We start from the raw sequence: 20659 nt of genomic DNA on the forward strand, positions 1-20659 counted from the left end.
TCTTCTTTTCTGACTGCGTTCTTGTGTTCTGCGATATGTGCATTTATTCTCCTATTAGTTTGTCCAATGTATGTGGCTGGGCAGATTTTGCATGGTATTTTATAGACTCCTTGGTTTTCAAGCTGGAACTTGTCTTTGGGGTTTCTTAAGATGTTGGCTATTTTTTGGTTTTTAGGTGGTCTTTGTCGGCTAGGCGTTTGGTTATGGAGATGAGGGTCTTCGCTACGAAGTTGATCTGTGCCGGGTGGTGATGGGATTTTGCGTTTAAGTAGCGGTTGGTGTGTGTTTTTTTCTGGTAGATGGTGTGTCCTAGGGAACCATTGGGTTTTTTGTAGATTAGGATGTCCAGAAAGGGGAGTTGGTTGTTAGCTTCTATTTCCATAGTAAATTGTATTTTGGGGTGTAGGCTGTTGAGATGTGTGAGGAAGTTGTCCAGTTTTTCTTTCCCATGTGGCCAAATTACAAAAGTGTCATCTACATATACAGTATATATATACTGCTCAAAAAAATAAAGGGAACACAAGATAAGATATCCTACTATTAAATACAGTACATTGTGTTGTTTAAGTGTTCCCTTTATTTTTTTGAGCAGTATATAATTATATTTGGGGGCATTTCCTTTGAAAATACTAACTAAAGTAACATTTTAATGCATGCTCTTATATTTTGCTTAGAAGCTCTAACTATAAAATATTTTTCTTCTTCTCTTCCATCCCATATACAGGCATACCCCAATGGTTTTTATTTTGTGAAATAAATCTGGCTGAGCATGCTCACAAATTGGTTTGAGAATTAGATCTAGACATTACTTCTTACAGTTTGTTCAGATAGGCCTTGTCACTGGGTTAGTTCTGCTTCACAGCACTTCAGGAGCATCTTGAAAGTAATTACCCAACTTACATTTTCCCATAGCTGATCTGACAGCTTCAAAGACATTTGAATATAGGACAGTTATTCATCTATATCTGAAACATGATATTCTCAGAAAGGCTAGTTTTCCCTCTTTTTCCCTCTTCCTCACTATTAAATATACAGCTTTTCGGTAATAAGTGTAATGCTTAAAATACTATACGAGACAACATGTAACATTTTTTTCAGTAAAAAAAAAATCACAAGTAGGCTGATATCCATCTATCTGATAGGAAATAAAACTTTTTTTCAGAATGGATTGTATTAAAGAAACCAAATAAAATAACTATCCAGTGATATTCTTAGGGGAATCCTTATCAAAGTATAATAGTACAGTTCTAAAACAGAAATATTTAAAATGTGCTGTTTGTAATTCTGACATTGGATATTTCACTTGGGTGTTTCTTGTTGCTTTTATCAATCTTGTAAATGAAAATATTTGTCAATAATATTTCTAAAATGAAACTAAGGATACATTTGGGTCAAGTGTATTAATGAAGATTCCATGGCTGTTGCTTGAGATTTATTATGAGGGATTTTGTTGAGGTAAAAAGCTTTTTATAGTTACATGTATGTCATGTCTTCATTTTGTTTTGTTTTAGATCTGAAAAAAAGTTTGACTCCAATTCAGGTATGTTCAAAATCTTATGTAAAACATACTGTTTTCATGTTTCAAAAGATGAATTTATCACTTAATGTTTAGTTTTAACTTTAGATCTGGAGTACAGAATTTTAAACTAACCTCAAGTTTCAGGATGCTGCAATGGATTTAATGTGAGTGGATTTTTTTTGTTAGTTCTGTTAAGGAATTTGTTGTGCAGTGGTCTCCTTGTGCTACCAAGGAGTTGCACAGACAAGGAAGGGTACCGAGAGCAGCAAGAGTCACACAGTAACCACAAGATACACTGAGTTGTAAAAGCAAAAAGTAGTTTACTTTAAGGTGGTGTAAAAACAAAAATGCACAGTCAAAAATAAACAGTCCAAGTAGCAATCCAAAATACAAAGTCTTCTTACCAGTCCAGAGGTCAATACATAGTTCACAGTAACAGAGCAAAAACAGTAACAGTAGAGAGCAGTGAATTCAGAGAGAGAGAGAAGCTACGTTCCTAGCTTCCTCTTATGGTCATGAGAACACTTACACACCCATTGGCCAATTAACTTCTTAAAGACATAACATCATGGTTAATATATTTTCAACCCAACATTGTAGGCTAACACCATATGCCTAACAAGTTCCATAACCAAATCATTATTTATATTATATGACTGCAGAAACCATGTCAGTTCTGCATCAGCTTTTCAGTGATATGAGGTTAACTCAGCCTCATATCACTGAAAAGCTGATGCAGAACTGACATGGTTTCTGCAGTCATATAATATAAATAATGATTTGGTTATGGAACTAACAAAAAAAATCCACTATATGTACAGTAGGTTTCAGGTTATAGCAATTAGGACAGGGATTACCATTGGTAATCCATTTGTTTATTTATTTATTTGATTTTTATCCCACCTTTATTACTTAACTATTCTTCAGTTACTAAACTAAAGATCATAACATTTTTATTTAGAAAACTGATTTGTGGCCCCTCACTAGTCACAAAAGCATTCTTAAAAATAATTTAATAAATAGAAGTAGGTAGTTGCAAACCCTGAACAAATTTACCTATTTTTGTTAATCATAAATTATAGTCTTATGTGGCCATACTGTGTTTTCCCAAAAATAATACCTGGTCTTAATTTTTTTTTGTCTCCAAAAGAGGCAGTAGGTCTTATTTTCAGGGGATGTCTTATTTTTCCCCTGATACTGGCCTTGCCTTGTGGCGGCGGCACTAATAACCCTGTCAGGGCAGGAGCCCGTGTGGCCGCTGGTCCACTTCTGCAGCTCATAGGTAGATAGATAACCTTTATTGACATTTTTTTACTGTGGGCACAATGGCACACATTAATAAAGAAATTTAGTTCTTTGCTTTCAAAGTGTACACATACATAACACACATTTAAATATATTATATACAACATATGTAATGACCTACACCCTTACATATAAGTAACATACAAATATTAATCACTGTCCATCTTAAATATGTAACAGAAGGAGGAAGCTTTAGAGTTCATAAGGTCAATACTATATGGAACAAAACTGACTAAATCTGGATGTTCTGCTTTGGATACCATGAAGCCTCCTCCCAGAAGATAACAAAACAGATCGTGAAGAGGATGTAATAATAATAATAATAAAGTTGGAAGGGACCTTGGAGGTCATCTAGTCCAACCCCCTTTTCAGGCAGGAAACCCTATACCATTTCAGACAAATGGCTGTCCAGTCTCTTCTTAAAAACTTCCAGTGTTGGAATGTTGGAGCATTTACAGCTTCTGGAGGCAGGTTGTTCCACTGATTAATTGTTCTAACTGTCAGAAAATTTCTCCTTAGTTCTAGGTTGCTTCTCTCTTTGGTTAGTTTCCATCCGTTGCTTCTTTTCCTGCCTTCAGGTGCTTTGAATAATAACTTATTTCCCTCTTTTATGTGTCAGCCCCTGAGATATTGGAACACTGCTATCATGTCACTCCTCATCCTTCTCTTCATTAAATTAGACATACCCAATTCCAGCAACTGTTCCTTATATGTAGTATCCCAGACAATCTTGCAGACCCTGCTCAAGCAACTGCTTATATGCTATGTCCTGGATGGAAGGGAGGGAACTGCCAATAATCTTTTCAGCCATCCTCACCACTCTCTGCACTGCCTTCCCGTCTGAAGCAGTGATGCTTCCAAACCAGACTGTGATGCTGTATGACAAGATACTCTCTGTAGAAAGTGGTAAGGATAGGGGAAGGAAGATGTGCTTTTCTCATGTGATGCAGAAAATGCAGACACTCAGTTCAAGTTTCAAGTTTCAAGTTTTATTTAATTTGTATACCGCCCTTCTCCTTGGTAGGGACTCAGGGCGGTTCACAGGGCATATATAAAAAAGACAATACAAAAATTAAAAAAGATTAAACCCATGCCCAGTTAAAAACAGTAATACAAATCTAAAACGACAAATTAAAACCCATAATCCCCCGTCAGGCCAGACCAGCCATTTCAAATAGGTGGGTCTTCAGGCCACGACGGAAAGTTCGGAGGTCTGATGCCGTCCGGAGCTCCACCGGCAGTTGGTTCCATAGTACCGGAGCGCCCACAGAGAAGGCCCTCCCCCTGGGGGCCACCAGTCGGCATTCCTTGACTGGCGGCACCCTGAGGAGGCCCTCTCTGTGGGAACGCACAGGGTGGAGGGGAGTTGATGCCGGCAGCAGGTGGTCCCTGAGGTATCCCGGACCCATGCCATGTAGGGACTTAAAGATCGTAACCAAAACCTTGAACCTCACCCGAAAGACAACTGGTAACCAATGCAGCTCGCGGAGCAAAGGTGTAACATGGGAGTACCGGGAAACTCCCAAGACAACTCTCGCGGCCGCATTCTGTACCAGTTGGAGCCTCCGAGTGGTCTTCAAGGGAAGCCCCATGTAGAGAGCATTACAGTAGTCAAGGCGAGAGGTCACGAGCGCATGAGTGACCGTACACAGGGCGTCCCGGTTCAGATAGGGCCGCAACTGGCGCACCAGGCGAACCTGGGCGAAAGCCCCCCTGTCTTGCTGTTGAGTGACCAAGCCAGCCTACTTGTTAACTGTGCACCCAGGAATTTGATGCTGGTAACTATTTCCACAGGTGAATCATTAATACACAGAGGAGTGTGGCTGTGCCTGCCTTTTCTGAAATTGACAATGATCTCTTTGGTTTTCCCAGTGTTTAAAACTAGGCTGTTTTCCTTACACCAGTTCACCAAACCCACCACCTCCTTGCAGTAAGCACCCTCATTGTCATCTTGAATAGGGTCCACTACTGTTGTATCATCTGCAGACTTCATAATATGTTTGGTGGCAAACCTAGCACAACAGTCATGAGTCAACAGGGTGAAAAGCAGCAGACTTAGAACGCAGCCCTGAGGAGAACCTGTGCTCAAGAAAATGGTGTTAGAAATATTTGTTCCAGCTTGCACATACTGGGTCCTGTTAGTAAGAAAATAAAAAATCCAGTTGCACAAAGGAGTGTTTAAGCCTAAAGGGCCCAGTTTGTCTACTAGATGCTGGGGAATCACTGTGTTAAAACAGTGAACTGAAGTTGACAAACAACAAACGCACCTGAGTATTTCTTTCCTCTAAGTCAGGGGTGTCAAACTGCCGGCCTGTGGCCCGGACTTGTCACGACGAAACTGTGCCCACCTCATTGCCAGCAATGGGGAAAAAGCTCCAATACGTCACGCGACGTCACGTGACGTTGCGAGTTTGACATACCTGCTCTAAGTGCTCCAGGGTCAGATGGAGAACAGAAGGAGGAGGCTTTGTGGCCTGCTGTGCTGTGCCACTGCCACAAGAGGAGGCAGGTGGGGAGGGGGGTAGAGCTGCCCCAAGTGCCCCATAGGTGCCCAAACACTTCTCGCCAGAGGGAGCTGGAAGCTTTGTCTGCTTGCAAATGGGGCACTTGGAAACTGAATGGTTCACTCCATTTCCAAGCGCCCCATTTGCAAGCAGACAAAACTTCCAATCTCCGTCATTTCACTGTTTTGCTTTCTGCATTACAGCCCCCTCACAGCTGATGGCAGGAGGGCTGGGCTGAGCTGGGTGGGTCAGCGGACCGGCGTGAGGTGCGGAAATGCTCTGGGGAGGGATCTTCTAAGGTGGTGGTGTCTTTTCTTGGCATGATGGGTGTGGATGTGAAGATGAAATGTGATGGTTTCCCTCCCTGTCCTCCAAGATGTGTCGGACCGAGAGGCACCACCGGCCCTATCAGGTGTGGCCGCTGCATCTTAAACTGTTTTCCTGATTGGGCTGCCGACAGGGAAAATGGGCAAGAAAGTATTTCCAGTGCTGACATTCAGGCATCTGCCCTGTTATTTCTTGGCAGGTAAAAGAGGCGAAGTGAGTCTTTTATGTGCAAGCCCTTCCCTGTGCAGTCTATATGGAAGTGGGGGGGGGGTGTCAAAGTCCCGCACCTGTCCCGTTTCCCCTCTTTAAATGGTTCTGGAGTTTTCTTGCTATTTCGGCTTGGACATACTGGAGGAGCTCCATGGCTGGCTTTGGAGAGGCTGGCTGTGCCAGCGCATTAGATGGGGAGTCACCACAGAAGGCAAGCACATAAAACCCTGCTTTTCTTACTCACTCTCTTCCTGCCTCTAGTGCTCAAATCTGACAGGTGAGGGCCTTCGGATTCGCCTGTGCATGGACTGTTTTCCAAGGGGCCGGAGCTGCTGGTTGGGATTTCCAAGCACCCCATAGGCATCCAAACATCTTTCGCCCAGAGGGACACTAGAAGTTCATCTGCTTGCAAATGGGACACTTGGAAACCGAGCAATTCGCTTCGTTTCCAAGTGTCCTATTTGCAAGTAGACGCAGCTTCCAGCCTCCATCATTTCTCTGTCCAGGTGAAAAGTATTTGGGGTGCTTGGAAACCAAGCAAATCCCTCAGTTTCCAAGTGCCCCATAGGCACCCAAACACTTTTCACTCAGTGGGAGACTGGAAGCTTCATCTGCTTGCAAATGGAGTGCTTGGAAACCAAGCAATTTGCTCCATTTCCAAGCTCCTATTTGCAAGTTGACGAAGCTTCCAGTATCCCTCTGGGCGAAAAAGTGCATGGTGCATCAAGATCAGCTGCCTCCCCACCGGACATCACCGGCCCCCACATGCTCGCTGCTGATAGTGCTGGCCACACCAAGCTCCCTGGGCTTATTTTTGGGATAGCGCTTATATTAGGGGTGGGTCTTATTTTCGGGGAAACACAGTATCTATCAAGGCATACCAAAATGTGCTCATTACTGTTTGCATAGTGGAAAAAAACCCTATGATATTCACATGAGACCAACCAGTGCTATTGGTCTTCTGAGTTTCTGTGAGAGCTGATAATGATGGAGAGAAGAGCTGTAGAATGGATTTCTTCCATCTGGCCCATTTACTATGAGCTGCAAGATGGACAGTATATTATGAGTTCTTACAAAGCATGGAGTCAAGCTTCATCATATATTCTCCAAAAGCATTTAAAGTGAGAATGGCATCAGAATGCTTGAATTTTATATGAATTATGGTTGTTCTATTTTATGGTATAATATCAGAGTTCTACTGTATATCATTTTAATAAAAAATATTTTCTTATTGAATGGATGAAATATGTGTAAATAGCTCTGTTTCAGCATGCTAGTCCATAACAGTGATTGTCTTTTCCCCTTAAATAATCCCTTGTAGAAAGGAAATCTCAGAGCTAATTATTATTATTTAGCACATGATGAGAAAATGACAGAAGTAAACATATATACACAGTCCACATAATTATATCTAAAACTTATATGTGGTATAGCAGTGGCCTCATAACAGGATTGTCAGGACCCCAAAACGTCTGTGTTTTCCCTTGCACATATATTCTACTTTTGGGGCCTGCCATTCTGCTGGGGGGAGGGGGAGCTTGGATAACCTTCACTTTCTACTTTCCCTCTCCTGCCTCTCTCCTTGAGAAAGGAATGTGTCTCCCTCATCAGGGAGACGGTTACAGAGAAACAAAAGCTGGAGAAGACCTTGAGATGCGCACCAACTGTGCCAGTTACTCACACATATCCCACCTGTGGATTGGCTGAATTTCTAATGGACATTATGATTTTGGTGGGAGGAAGAATATTGCTTGCTTAACTATACCGTTTGCATGAGATTTTCCCCAAATCTCGCCCTGACTTCCCTACTGTCACTGACCCCTAATAAAAGTATCCTTTTGAGACAATATCTGTTTCAAGAGTTCTGCTTTCTTGGGTGGTTAGTTGAAGTGGGTCCTTACATGGATTGTCAACTCTACAATGAACCTGGCTGCATCCATTTTGGTCATTCTAGGTTGCCACATGAAAGGGTGAGGGGACGGAGTATTAGTCTAAACAATATTGTGTCCCATGGGAACCAAGGTCATTCTCTCACTTGGAAGAAGAGGGTTGTGCCAAACTGCTCTATTGGGTAGCGTAGTTTATTGCATAGCACAGGGGTCGGAAATTTTACTTTGTAATAGTGTAATTCCTTGAAGGAATGTGCCTATATTTTGTATCCAATAAACATGTTATTTGAGGAAGTTTCAAGCCTCAGTGTTCTGATTTATTTTGTTCTATCTATCGGAACCATGACATGGATGTCCAATTCAGCTATCCAGGTGATTGCCTCGGGCATTGCTTCATGCAGTTCTTCTAGGGCAAGGGTCCCCATCCCGGTCTGTGGACTGGTACTGGGCCACAACATGCCAGCAACCAGTCCACACAAACAAGCAAAACCTCATGGGGTAGCTCACAAAACCATGCACCCTCTGGTCCGTGGAAAAACTTCTCTCCACAGAACCAGTCCCTAGTGCCCAAAAGGTTAGGGACCTCTTTTTTAGGGAACCAGAGAATGCATGTTGTGGGCAATCTTGCACAAAATGTGTCTCATTCTTGCATATCAGGACCACAATCACAACAAGGGGAATCTTTCCATCCCCACTAATACAGGGCAGAAGCACTTCTTCCAGTATCACACCTAAGTCTGTTCAATTTTGATCAGACAGAGTGAGGCAGGTGAAAACCAGGTGGCTTGGTAGAGGGATCTCTAATTATCAGGCCCCAAGAAGGTACCTTGGACCATTCCTCTCTCCAGGCATTCTCAGGGTTAAATGGGTAGATGTTAATTAAATAGCTGTTTTCCAAGCTGGCCTATGGGATTTCAATCTTGTGATGGGCTATGCATTGTCCTGGTGAATAGGGAGGACCTCATTGTTCAGCATCCTTGACCATAGCTGAATGAGAGCTTGTTGCATTCTAATGTGAGGTGGTATGATATTACTAAGTTTTGATAATCTGTAAACTTCTGAAAAGAGCCTGGCTAAAGCCATCTTTGTCATTCTAAGTTGCCATATAGGTTTGGTGTGGAAGGGGGAAAGAAAACGAAAATAGACTAAACACAGAGTGATCCTGTGGGAATCAAGGTCATTCCCACAGGTGCTGGAAGGAGGAGCAAAGTTGCAGAGCCCGCCAATTACTTTAATTGGGTAGCATGATTTATAGCAAATAGAGGGGAGGGGAATGTTACATTTATTTACATTGAATCTCTAGGGAAAAATTTAGAGTTGGTTTCACTTTTGACTGTGCCAATATTATATATCCAATAAACATGTACTTTGAGGAAACTTCAAACCTCGGAGTTCTGCTTTATTTGGTTTCATTAGTCGGAACCCTGACATTAAACCAACTCTCAAAAACCTTTTTACTGCTCTAAGATAGAGGGCTATTGAGGAGAGATCCTAGGGGTCTTGAGCCCCAACCACCTACCTGATTCTTTTGGGAGGGCGGTAAAGACTCAGGAAAGATTCCAGGATGGAGAAAAAGGGGAAGCAACTTCTAATCCCAGCGCAGTCCCTGCAGATGGAACACAGATGACTGCCCAGGCTGGGGATAGAGCTCCACTGACCAGAACATGATCGAAAGTCCATGCAGACAGGTACTTCCGGTGGCGACGCGGCGCCGAAGACAGCCACCTCCGGGCTGTCCGCTCCGCAGCTGTGTTTTTCCATCGTAAACAGCGCCGATCAGCTGTTTAGATGGATTTGAAGCCCCCTCCTCGGGAGAAGAGGAGGGGGTGAGGCCCCAGGTAGGGGTTGAGCTCTCCGGGGCCGCCTGAACTGAGAGTTTGGGCGGCTGAAGGATTGAGCCCCCCCGAAGCCTGGGTTGCTCCGAGCTGCGCAGTGTCTCTGCTCCGTGATTTTTGGAGCAGAGCCACCCCTGCCAGAAGGAATACTTTTGAGTATAAAGATGCAGGCAGAGCGGTACAGGAGGTTAAGGTGATGTGGACTTTTATTTTTACTCTCTAGCTCAACGGATTTTATAGCTTTAAAGTGAAAGTGCGCAATAAGTGAAAGTGACGAAAGATGGCGGCCAAAACTTCTAAAGCTCTTCGGAATGCGGGGTTTTCCCCGGTGCAACAGACCTCGTTGCAAGCTTTGCTTCCTCCTGTACCTCCTCTGGCGTTGACGCTTAAGGATTTACAAGATGCCCTTGAAAAGCATTCACAATTAATATCTGATATGATGGATGAAAAGTTGAAAAAGCTGGAGGAGAAGTTGGAGAAGAAGATGGAAGAGAAGTTTAGAGCAATGAGGGTAGACATGTTGTCTATGATTGAAAGTGTAGCTGAATGTGTGCAACAGCTGGATGCAAAAGTGGAGGATCTCAGTCAAAAGAACTCTATATTAGAAGCAAAGGTATTAGAGAATGAAAATATAAGGGATAAAGTGGACGGAGAATTGAGCCTCGCTCAGTATCATCAGATGCAGTATGCTATTAGAATTAGGGGCTTAAAGGAGAATTCTAAGGAAGATTTAAAGCAGTTGATCTCTGAAGCTTTGGAAGCGGTATTGGGCCAGCCAGCATCTGAAATTGAGGGAAGTATGGATAAAATTTTTCGTGTAAATTCATGGATTGCAAGACAGAGGAAGTTACCCAGAGATGTGGTGGTCTATTTTACAAAGAGAGTAATTAGAGATGAAGTCATTCAAGCTGCTTATGATACTAAATTGGTAGTTGCTGAGCAAGAAGTCTTGGTTTTAAAAGAGATTCCTCCAAAGATTTTAAAGAGAAGGAAAGATTTTGCATTTCTTGTACAGGAACTTAAGAAATGTGATGTTAAGTTCAGATGGGAGATTCCAGTTGGACTGGTGGTGATGCATGAAGGTAAAAGACATCGTTTGGTTACTGTGGCCCAGGCACGTGATTTTTATAGCAATGTGTTAAAAGCAATCCCCCTACCACTTCTGGAAGCTGCAAAGGGATATGGTGAGGGAAAGCTTCAAGAAGTTGCAGATAGACAGACAGAGGAGAATGGTGCTGGAGGGGATCAAGTTACAGCCTCATCGGTTGCTGCAGGAGAGCAGAGGATGACGCGTGCCGCCCTAAGACGAGCGAGACGAGAGCAAGAGCAAGACCAGCAGAAAGTTATGGAACCTCCAAAGCGTACTTACAGTGAAGCTGTGGGAGGGGCGCGGTCTAAAGAAGTTGAAGGGGTCATTTCAGATATGCTCCAAAAGCTTTGGACTGTCAAGATTGGTGACTAAATTTCTAATTAGAATGTCAATGGATTGAATTCATCATAGAGGAGAAAGAAAGCTTTTTAATATTTAAAACAATTTAAGACTGATGTTATCTGTTTGCAAGAAACGTATATTAGGGTTGTGGACTAAAAGTATTTGTATGCAAGCTTCTAATCAACAACAAGTTGATTTTTCTTAACTTACTATAAGCAAAGGTTACCTAATTGGATTATAATTTTTTTAAATTTTTTATCTTATTCTTATTGGAGATTGGAATGGTATCCTAGACGTATAGATGGATGATCTGGAACTGCGAGACATTTGGCATGATATATGCAAGAACTATTTTTGATTATAGTTCAGTTTGGTTGGAGATTAATAAGGTTAATAGAGATAGGCGCTTTTGGCGCGTAATTGAGAATTTGTCTAGAGATTAGAGAAATGTGGGAGAATGTAAATAGTAGATGAAAGTTTTTTTTTTTAAATTAATATGAATAAGGATTGGGATTAGGACATTTTATTTAGCATTTGAGTAAAATTCCTTTTCTGTTTTCTTCCTTTTTTTTTCTTATCTGTAATATTATTACTGTTTGTAATCATTTTACATGAGCCAGAGGGTGATAGAATTAATAGTTTATTGTTGATAGCATATGGATGCTTATGTTTGTTTTTCGTTTTTATACCCTGTATTTAGCTAGGGGAAGTCGGGGGGGGAGGTGGGAATGGGGGAGAGGGATAGGGAGGGTTAGATGGGGGTGGGGGAGGGGGGGATTAAAGTTAAAATGTATTGTAACACTTTTTAAATAAAAAAAGAAAGTCCATGCAGACACATCTGACAGGCCAACAATGTGGGAGGAAGCTCTAGCTGTTTGGGATCTTTACTGTACAGAGGAAGATTTCTGCCACAAAAGCACCCCCAAGGCTGCTGAGGCTGAGTTCCCCTTGATCTCTATCCCTCATGCCTAAGTACAGGGTGAAGAGGGTGGCCAGTTGGGATAAGTCGGGAGAATGGAAGTACCTAGCAGCAATGCATGACCACTCGGTTGAGAAGCTGAAGGAGAAATTTGACTGGTTGGAAATCAGGGACCTGACCCCAATCACACAATATGAAATCTCAGCCAGAGCCGATGCCAGGGCAATGCAACCACTTCCTGCCCACCAGAGCCTGAGTCCAGTTGTCATAGCCCATGCAGCCTCCCCACTTCCCAGCTTGGCAGCAACATCAAGCCCAGGACACAGGTGAAGCTCCCCAAGCCAATAGCGAGCTGCAAATCCATCAGGGCAACCAAGAGCGTTCCAGAGGTGGGCTCAACCTCAACCACGGCCTCAATACCAGAGGCTTGGCTGGTGCACTGGGCACCTCCACCCCCTGTGGACCCACCCTCAATCAGAGCCACATTTGATAGGGACCCAGATAGGCTGACTGTCGAGCCCCGTGGGCCCAACACTACAAGGGGGCTCTGGCTACGAGCACAGGCCCCACTATACTTACCTGTCCTGACACCACGCACAATGCACCCCATGGCCCAGCGTCCCGAATGAGAGCGGCGGTGGCCACCGATGTGCAACAGGCCCGACTGCCAGCTGTTCTCCGGCTCCCAGCCACGCCTGTGCAGAAGGACCTCACAGAAGGCCCCACAGGCACACAGCAAGACAGCCCGGACTGCTCGACTGCAGAGAGGCCCGAGTCGAGCGTGCTTTCAACAGGCTGCCCAACAGACCTGCCTGTGCTGTCGCCTGCACGCTGGTGGAGGTGTCCAGCTGTATTCCGGCGGCGGCAGCTCTGGGCGAACTGGAGCCGAGACCCAGCGAGCCGGCACCCTGGGATGCATGGACGGGCCTGCTGGGGCCAGACGGGGTGAGCCAGGGCCGGTTGGTTGGGGGGGATGATCACGCAGTGGGGACACATCAGCGTTTTCACCCGGGTCGGGGCTAGAGGAGGTTGGGGGCGGTCGCCCACAATACTCACCTCACAGAGGATGGTTCATGGGGGAGCACGGGCGTGGGAGCATGCGTGGGTGTAGAAAAGGGTGGGATGTTTATAGGCGCATGGCTGGATGCTGGCTTGTTCCAGGACGGGGTGGGACCGGCTATAAAACATGCGTTGGGAGCGTGTGGCTTCCAACGCTGACTTTTTCATTGCTTTGGAGTGCGTGAATAACGTTCTGCATTGTTACTTGTTCCACGGCTAACCGAATGTGCTTTCGTCGAGGACGGGCTTGACACTGACATTCTTTATGAACCAGATGTGGACCTACCTGGATCACTGTGCTCCTGCCTACCCTAGTGAGAGAGTGATGGTGAATGCAATGGCAGCAAATCTAGAGGGGGAAGCTGCAGAGTGGGTGATCTGTCTTCACAATGAGGATGCATCGGAACTTGGAAACAGACCTTTTCCTGGAGGAGCTGAGAACTAGGTTTGAAGATGAATCCCAAGCAGAAATACGTGCCCTAAAGCAAGAGGCTGACTGGCTAATGAATCTGTATGAGAGTTCCGAAGAGTTGCAGGCAGAATAAGGCAGTGGCCTGAGCGATTACTCATCCCATGCTTTAAAGAGGGCTTGGACTGCAACCTATATCAGTCCTGCACCTACTAAGGGATTCCTGAGCAAATCCATGAGTGGTACCGGATGGCAGTGACCTTAGACATAGAGCTTAAGCCCAGCAGCCCTGAATCGAAGCCCAGGCAAAGCCAGGAGAGACACCAGTTCTGATGATGCCCAGTGGTGGCTTCAATGACCAGTGCTCCCAAAGCTCCTACTGGCTATGAAGTGCTTCAGGTGCAGCCAGCAAGGACATCAGGTGGTTGAATGCCTAGTGCTGGCTCCCTAGAGGAGGAGCACCCCAGCCACCATATCAAAACCAAAAAACCCGTAACGGAGAGGCCAAGAGAAATCAAGCTGGGCATATCAAAGCCAACCCATTGAGGTCTCCTCCCCCCGAAAGGTGAGAAAGAGAACTCTGGTTGAACACCAACCACTGCCAGCCCCATATGACAGTGACGACGAAGGTGAGAGTGAACTGATGGTAAGTTGAGCCATCCCTCCTTTCACTATCTCTGCTAAACTTATAGTTTCTAAAATGGGCCCAAACAGAATTAGAAGTCCTAGTAGACTCAAGCTACACCCGGTGCCTGATCAACTTTCAAACTGTGCTTAAGTTAGGAATCTGAGCCAAGCAACTGTCCTTAGCCATGAAGTTTGAGTAGGTTGATAGGTCATTAATTGGAAGGTCACCTGCAACACACCTAACTGAACCAGTACGGCTGGAGATTGAGCAGCATTGGGAAATTATCCAGTTTGTGCTGATCCCAAAATGACAGACTGTAATCCTAGAGTTGAGTTTGCTTGATAAATGGGAACCTACCATATGGTGGGAAAACGGGGTGAGAACCATGAGATTAGGAACAGGGCCCCTTCCTCCAACTCATGACGGTCAAGATAAGTGAAGCCACCCCCACTGAAGCTGGACATGAACTGACTGAGACTTTGAAAATTGCAGCTGAGCGGTTGCCCAGGATCCAACTTATTCCTAAGAATACCAGGATCTGGCCGATGTGTTCAGTGAGAAGGAATGTGCTGTGCTACCCTCTCACTGAGCTACTGACTATACAATAAAGATTCTTCTGGGAGTTAAATTCCCCAAGCCAAAAATATACTCCATGACTCCCAGAGAGATGAACAAACTAAGAGAATACATTGACAAAAACCTGACAAAGGGTTTCATCCAGCCATCAAAATCACGCATAGCTGTCCCTGTGTTGTTCTGTTAGCATGGAATATGTACCCCCTTCCCTTGGTGAAGGACATTTAGTTCATCTAGCTAAGGGGAAGATCTTCACTAAACTAGATCTGCGGGAAGTTTATTACTGAGTAAGAATTAAGGAGGGGGATGAATGGAAAACCACATTTAATTGCCCACTGGGAAGTTTCCAGTTCAAGGTGATGCCCTTTGGTCTCCAGGGGACTCACTTTATAACCTGCCCTGGTCTTCCCTCTGCTTAAAGACTAGCAAAGCTGTTTTAAAAACTTATCTACTGGCTCCATGGAGTGCCAAGAAGAATTATATCAGATTGAGGGGTCCACTGCCAAATTTTGGAGGGAGTCCATGAAGCTGATCCAGGGGCTCAGCTCAGCTTTTCATCCAAGTATGAATGGAGGTGCTGAATGAGCAAATGCAGTGATGGAGCAATACTTGAGATGCTATGTTAACAGCAAACTAACTGGGCTGATCTCCTGCCTTTTGCTGAAGTGGCATACAACAATATTGTGCACAGCAGTACTGGACTTACTCCTTTTAAAGTAGCTACAGGTAGAGAGTTTATACCTATGCCTGAATACCTTCAGGAACTCCCCCTCCTCACAAACACTAACTGAGTGGGTAAACATGCTGCAGAGCACTTGGGCATACATCAGACGTGCCTTAGTGAAAGCCACAAAGATTCAAAAGGAGCAAGCAGATAAGAGGCGATCCCCCCAGAAACCGTTACATATAGGAGAGAGAATCTACATCTCAATCAAATACTTAAGATCAGGGGTGTCAAACTCAATTTCATTGAGGGCCGCATCAGCATTGCGGTTGCCCTCGGGCCAGGTGGGTATGGCCAGGGTGGGCGTGGCCTACTGGGTGGGCATGGCCAGCTCTACATCGTTCGCATCAAGGGTGCCTATGGGGGCCTGGGCAGGAGTGGGACAGATCTGAGGGTCTCTGGCAGAAGGAGGGTCTCTGGGCCAGGGCCAAGGCAGTGGGGGCCGCTCCCTCACTGTTTCCAGGATGGCTTCGCAGGCCACATGAAACCACTTCGCGGGCCGGATCTGGCCCCCGGGCCTTGTGTTTGACATGTCTGCTTAAGATTAAAACTACCTTGTAAAAAGCTGGGGCCTAAATTTATTGGTCTTTTCCCCATTGTAAAGATTATTAACTCTGTCATGGTTGAGCTAAAGCTCCCACACTATTGGGAAAAGTACATCCACTTTTTCATTGCAGTTTGTTGAAACCAGTTATGGAATCGACAATGAGACCAATACCTCAAACCGCCCGAGGTCCCATTATAGTTTTATTTAATATTATTATGAAATGAAATGAATTATTGACTCCAGACTTTATAAAGGGAAATTACAGTATCTAGTTCCATGGAAGGTTACCCTTTGTCAGAAGCTACATGGGTAAAGAGTAGAGATATAAAGGCAGTGAGGTTAATACAAAAGTTTCATGACAAACGTATCACCCAAAGCCTAGGGAACCATCAGGAAATATAGCAGAACATGTGTATTTATACTTGTTATCTTTCAGGAACTACTTTCTCTTTAGGGGAGTCTGACTGTCAACTTCTGAAACAAGCCTGGCTGAAGTCATATTTGTCATTCTAAGTTGCCACATACAGTAGGTTGGGGGGGGAAGGGGGAAAAATGAAAGCATGCTAGACTAAACATGGAGCAGTCCCATGGAAACCAAGGTCATTCCCACAGGTGCTCGAAGGAAGAGCAAAGAGGAGTTGCAGAGCCCACCAATTACTTTCATTAGGTATCATGATTTATAGCAAATAGAGGGGAGGGGAATGTTACATTTATTTACATTGAATCTCTAGGGAAAAATTTAGAGTTGGTTTCACTTTTGATCGTGCCAATATTATATATCCAATAAACATGTACTTTGTGGACTATTCCTATTCCTATGGGTTGAAGAATTCTGGCTGTCATTTCTGTTACCCTTTTTGTGTATGGTAGGGTTAGTTTTTGCGTGGTATTTGGCTATGTGATATGTTGACTTTGAAGTGAAAACAATTGTCAATAGTTATCATGCAAATAGATATAACAAATTGCTGGTGATGATATTTAGTTTTGTAACAGAGACTTCTTTTGCTGAAAGAAGTTGCATATTGATATTTTTGTGTAGAAAAAATATTTTGTGTTTTTAAAGCTTTAAATATTCATGTAGTAAATGTGCCATTTTAATAACATGAATGGCATGGTAAAAAGTTGTATTCCATGAAGATCTGACACAGGGAAAAGACATTTCTGTGGAAGTCCAGTGTCTTCAGGGGGAAAAATTAAATTATTATAAGTATACAATGAATCACTGATGCTGGCTAGCAGGAATTGTACTAAGGAAATCTTATTTAGAATAGAGTGTTCCACACATCTTTCACTTGTTATTTTACTTTGATTTTATTACTTATTGTATCCTCTTAAGTGTAATTAAACATAACTTAGTATGAAATATTTATAGTGTTGTAAGTAGGAGTAGATTTATCTTTATTTCTCTCTAGATAGTGAAAGCAGTTAGTATCCTTAGACATCTGTCTTGGCAAAAATAGGCAAAACTTTATGGATATGTACTTTTAAAATAAAGGGGGCATTTCTATATTCATATGTGCCAATTTTCTGTTATTTTAAAATCATTAGGGGAGGATGATTAGTATTGTACAAAATTTTGCCCTAAAGATTTCATTGAAGAAATAAGCTACATACTTTTTACAGCATAATTATATATGTATTTATTATGATGGAATGTGCAGCTGATGGAGAAGTGGGGTGGGGGGAACGTTGGCAGTAGTGCTGTAGCTTCCCAGGGAGAAGTCAGCACATTCCAGAGCGGGGCTCAAGGCAAGAAACTGTGCAGTGCTGAAATGAATGGTGGAGGGATGAAAAGGTTCACAATAGTCACACCCTATACCAGGGGTAGGCAACCTTGGCTCTTTTATGACTCATGGACTTCAACTCCCAGAATTCCTGAGCCAGTCATGCTGAGGGGAAAGAGAGAGGTTTCCAAGCTGAGCCATGTTGGCTCAGGAATTCTGGGAGATGAAGTCCATGAGTCATAAAAGAGCCAAGGATGCCTATCCCTGCACTATACCAAGGTATATCTGTTAGGTTAGAAGTTTATAGCTTTAGTGTGTCAAGATTCTGTCTATTAGGTGTAAGCAAATAAAGATGTGGACTCGAGTGGATCTCACTGTGGTCTCTGGGGCATGGACCTGGTATTTACTTAGAAGTAAATTCCATTAGTGTAGTGGAGCTTGAATGCAGCAAAACAAATCATAGTTTGTTGCATTTTTACTTACATCCACAGTTGAGCCCAAAATTTCTGTTGTTAAGTGAGACATTTGTGAAGTGAGTTTTGCCCCATTTTATGACTTTTTTGCCACAGTTGTTAAGTGAATCACTGTAGCTGATATGTTAGTAACCTGGTTATTAAATGAATCTGGATTCCCCATTGACTTTGCTTCTCAGAAAGTTGCAAAAGGTGATCACATGATCCTGGACACAACAGAGGTCATAAATATGAACCAGTTGCCAAGTATCTGAATTTTGATCACATGATCATGGGGATGCCGCAACTTTGTAACTATGAAAAACGGTCATAATTCACATTTTTCAGTGCTTTTGTAACTCTGAATAGTCACTAAATGAACTGTTGTAAGTCAAGGACTACCTGTAAATTTGCACTTTTTAGTAATAGTTTTGAAACCTGTGAACAATAAAATTATAAATATGTGGTAATCTTATGCAGAGCATTATTCTTTTGATAGCTAAATGTAAGTACATGATTGTGTTTACGTCCATCCCTAAATCTGTATTTGGTTTCCTAAATTTTGCAAAGAAGACAACGTTCTTCCAGTACTTGCTGAAATTCTCATTCCACACCAGTAGGATATAGAGGTGTTATGGATTCTTAGGGGCAGAAGTGAATGTATAAATTATGCTTGTGGGGACCTACATTTAAAAAAGGTAACAACAACAATAACAATAATAATAATACAACATCAAGCACACTGAAGTCAAGAAAAAGATTAGAGGTGAATACATCAAGAGAGTAAAGAAGATCTTAAAGTCCAAACTCAACGGAGGAAATACCGTGAAGGCAATCAACACCTGGGCAATTCCAGTCATTAGATACACAGCTGGAATAGTGGACTGGACTCAAGCAGAACTAAAAGCAATGGATAGGAAGATGAGAAAAATAATGACAATGAATCATGCCCTTCATCCACACAGTGACATTGACAGACTTTATCTACCAAGGCAAATAGGTGGATGTGGAAAGATATACAATTGGAGCACCATTTGAACACCATTGGCATTGACAAATTTCGCCATTAGTCAATAGCAAAAGGCGGCCTTACTAGGAACTACTTCCTAGTAAGTGTTTCAGTGTTGGAATATTCACCGCTTCTGGAGGCAGGTGGTTCCACTGGTTAATTGTTCTAACTGTCAGGAAGTTTGTCCTTAGTTCTAGGTTGCTTCTCTCCTTGGTTAGTTTCCATCCGTTGCTTCTTGTCCTGCCTTCAGGTTCTTTGGAGAATAGCTTGACTCCCTTTTCTTTGTGGCAGCCCCTGAGATATTGGAACACTGCTATCATGTCACCCCTCGTCCTTCTCTTCTTTAGACTAGACATACCCAATTCCATCAACTGTTCCTGAAAGGTTTTAGCCTCCAGTCCCCTAATCATCTTTGTTGCTCTTCTCTGTACTCTTTTTAGAGTATTTATTTTAGAGTATTTATTCCTCATTGATGTATTTCTTCATGATGCTTACATACCAAATAAAAACAGGTACTTTCCCAGGGATATGTCAGATATTGGAATGATGGATTCTGGGAGGAAGGGATTTTTGGAGAATTAAGAGGGTGTGTATACTCTCAGTTACATATGTGTAATGGGCAGCTATATAAAATTAATAAATGAATAAATGCGGAGTAGCAATGCTTTCATTTCTTACATTGTGCATACATACATTACATACACTGTGCATGTAAAAGTGATGTGGATACTCTAAGGCATTGGGTATAAGAGCACTTTTCTGAAACTAATTATCTAGAGACATTATGAGCTTGCCTTCATTTATATGGGTTCACCTGAAAGAAAATGTTCATTAGTTTGAAAGTTTTAATTTGTAATGAGCAAAGAATTGAACTTACAGCATAAATAGACCCTTCCAGTTCTATAATTCGTAAATTTATTTGTATTTGATACATTTTACTTAATGGCCATTGCAATATGCCACTGTAATGGGAAGACTCCATTATCCTTGTATCTCGAGGTCTACCTGCATAGCAACAAGTAAAAGGTAATAACTAATTTCTATTTTTAATGATAATTGCTCCTACAGTGGAATTAGAATTAGTTTAGGTATACCTCTGTTACTATAGATGTTTAATATTTCAAAATCCAATATTATGAGAATCCTAACTTTTTAATGCTCTCACAAACGTTAATGATTAGCTAACTTTTGCATTTTTGTTCTCTTTGTGTGCAGATTATTTTTAAATGGATTGCAAAAGTATATTGAAAGTTGTTAACTTCTTATTTTCATTTCTGATAAAATGTATTGCATCAGACTACACTGATGTTAAGCAACAACTTTACATGCTATCCAGGATCATCTCTGTAGATATGATTTTGCCGAACTTCACAATTATCTAAATTGACTTCACAAGTCAGTCTATAAAACAAATGGAGTTTTATCTTATTTCTTCTGTGTCTGGAGTACACTGACATTTACCACTGAATTTTGAGGACAAATGACTAAATTTTGGAGTGGTTTTATTTGGAATTTAATTCAATTAATTAATTTGAGAAGTTTGCCTTATGTTAGCTCAGCCTCACCTACAAGTTGCCCTGCCTGTTGAAGG

The 20659-nt window shown here is 42.7% G+C and overlaps 1 protein-coding gene across 7 annotated transcripts in view; it reads left to right on the top strand.

The window, feature by feature from the left end:
• Positions 1 to 20659, top strand: part of MSRB3 (methionine sulfoxide reductase B3) — a 78462-nt gene that overhangs the window by 40635 nt on the left and 17168 nt on the right. For all 7 annotated transcript variants that reach the window (XM_081331965.1, XM_081331970.1, XM_081331971.1 and 4 more), the window contains one exon: positions 1512 to 1540. In XM_081331965.1, coding sequence (XP_081188091.1) covers positions 1512 to 1540 — 29 coding nt within the window. The remainder of the gene's footprint in view (positions 1 to 1511; positions 1541 to 20659) is intronic.

Source organism: Vipera berus, assembly GCF_964194415.1.
Source record: "Vipera berus genome assembly, chromosome: 6".
Classification (NCBI taxonomy): Eukaryota; Metazoa; Chordata; class Lepidosauria; order Squamata; family Viperidae; genus Vipera; species Vipera berus.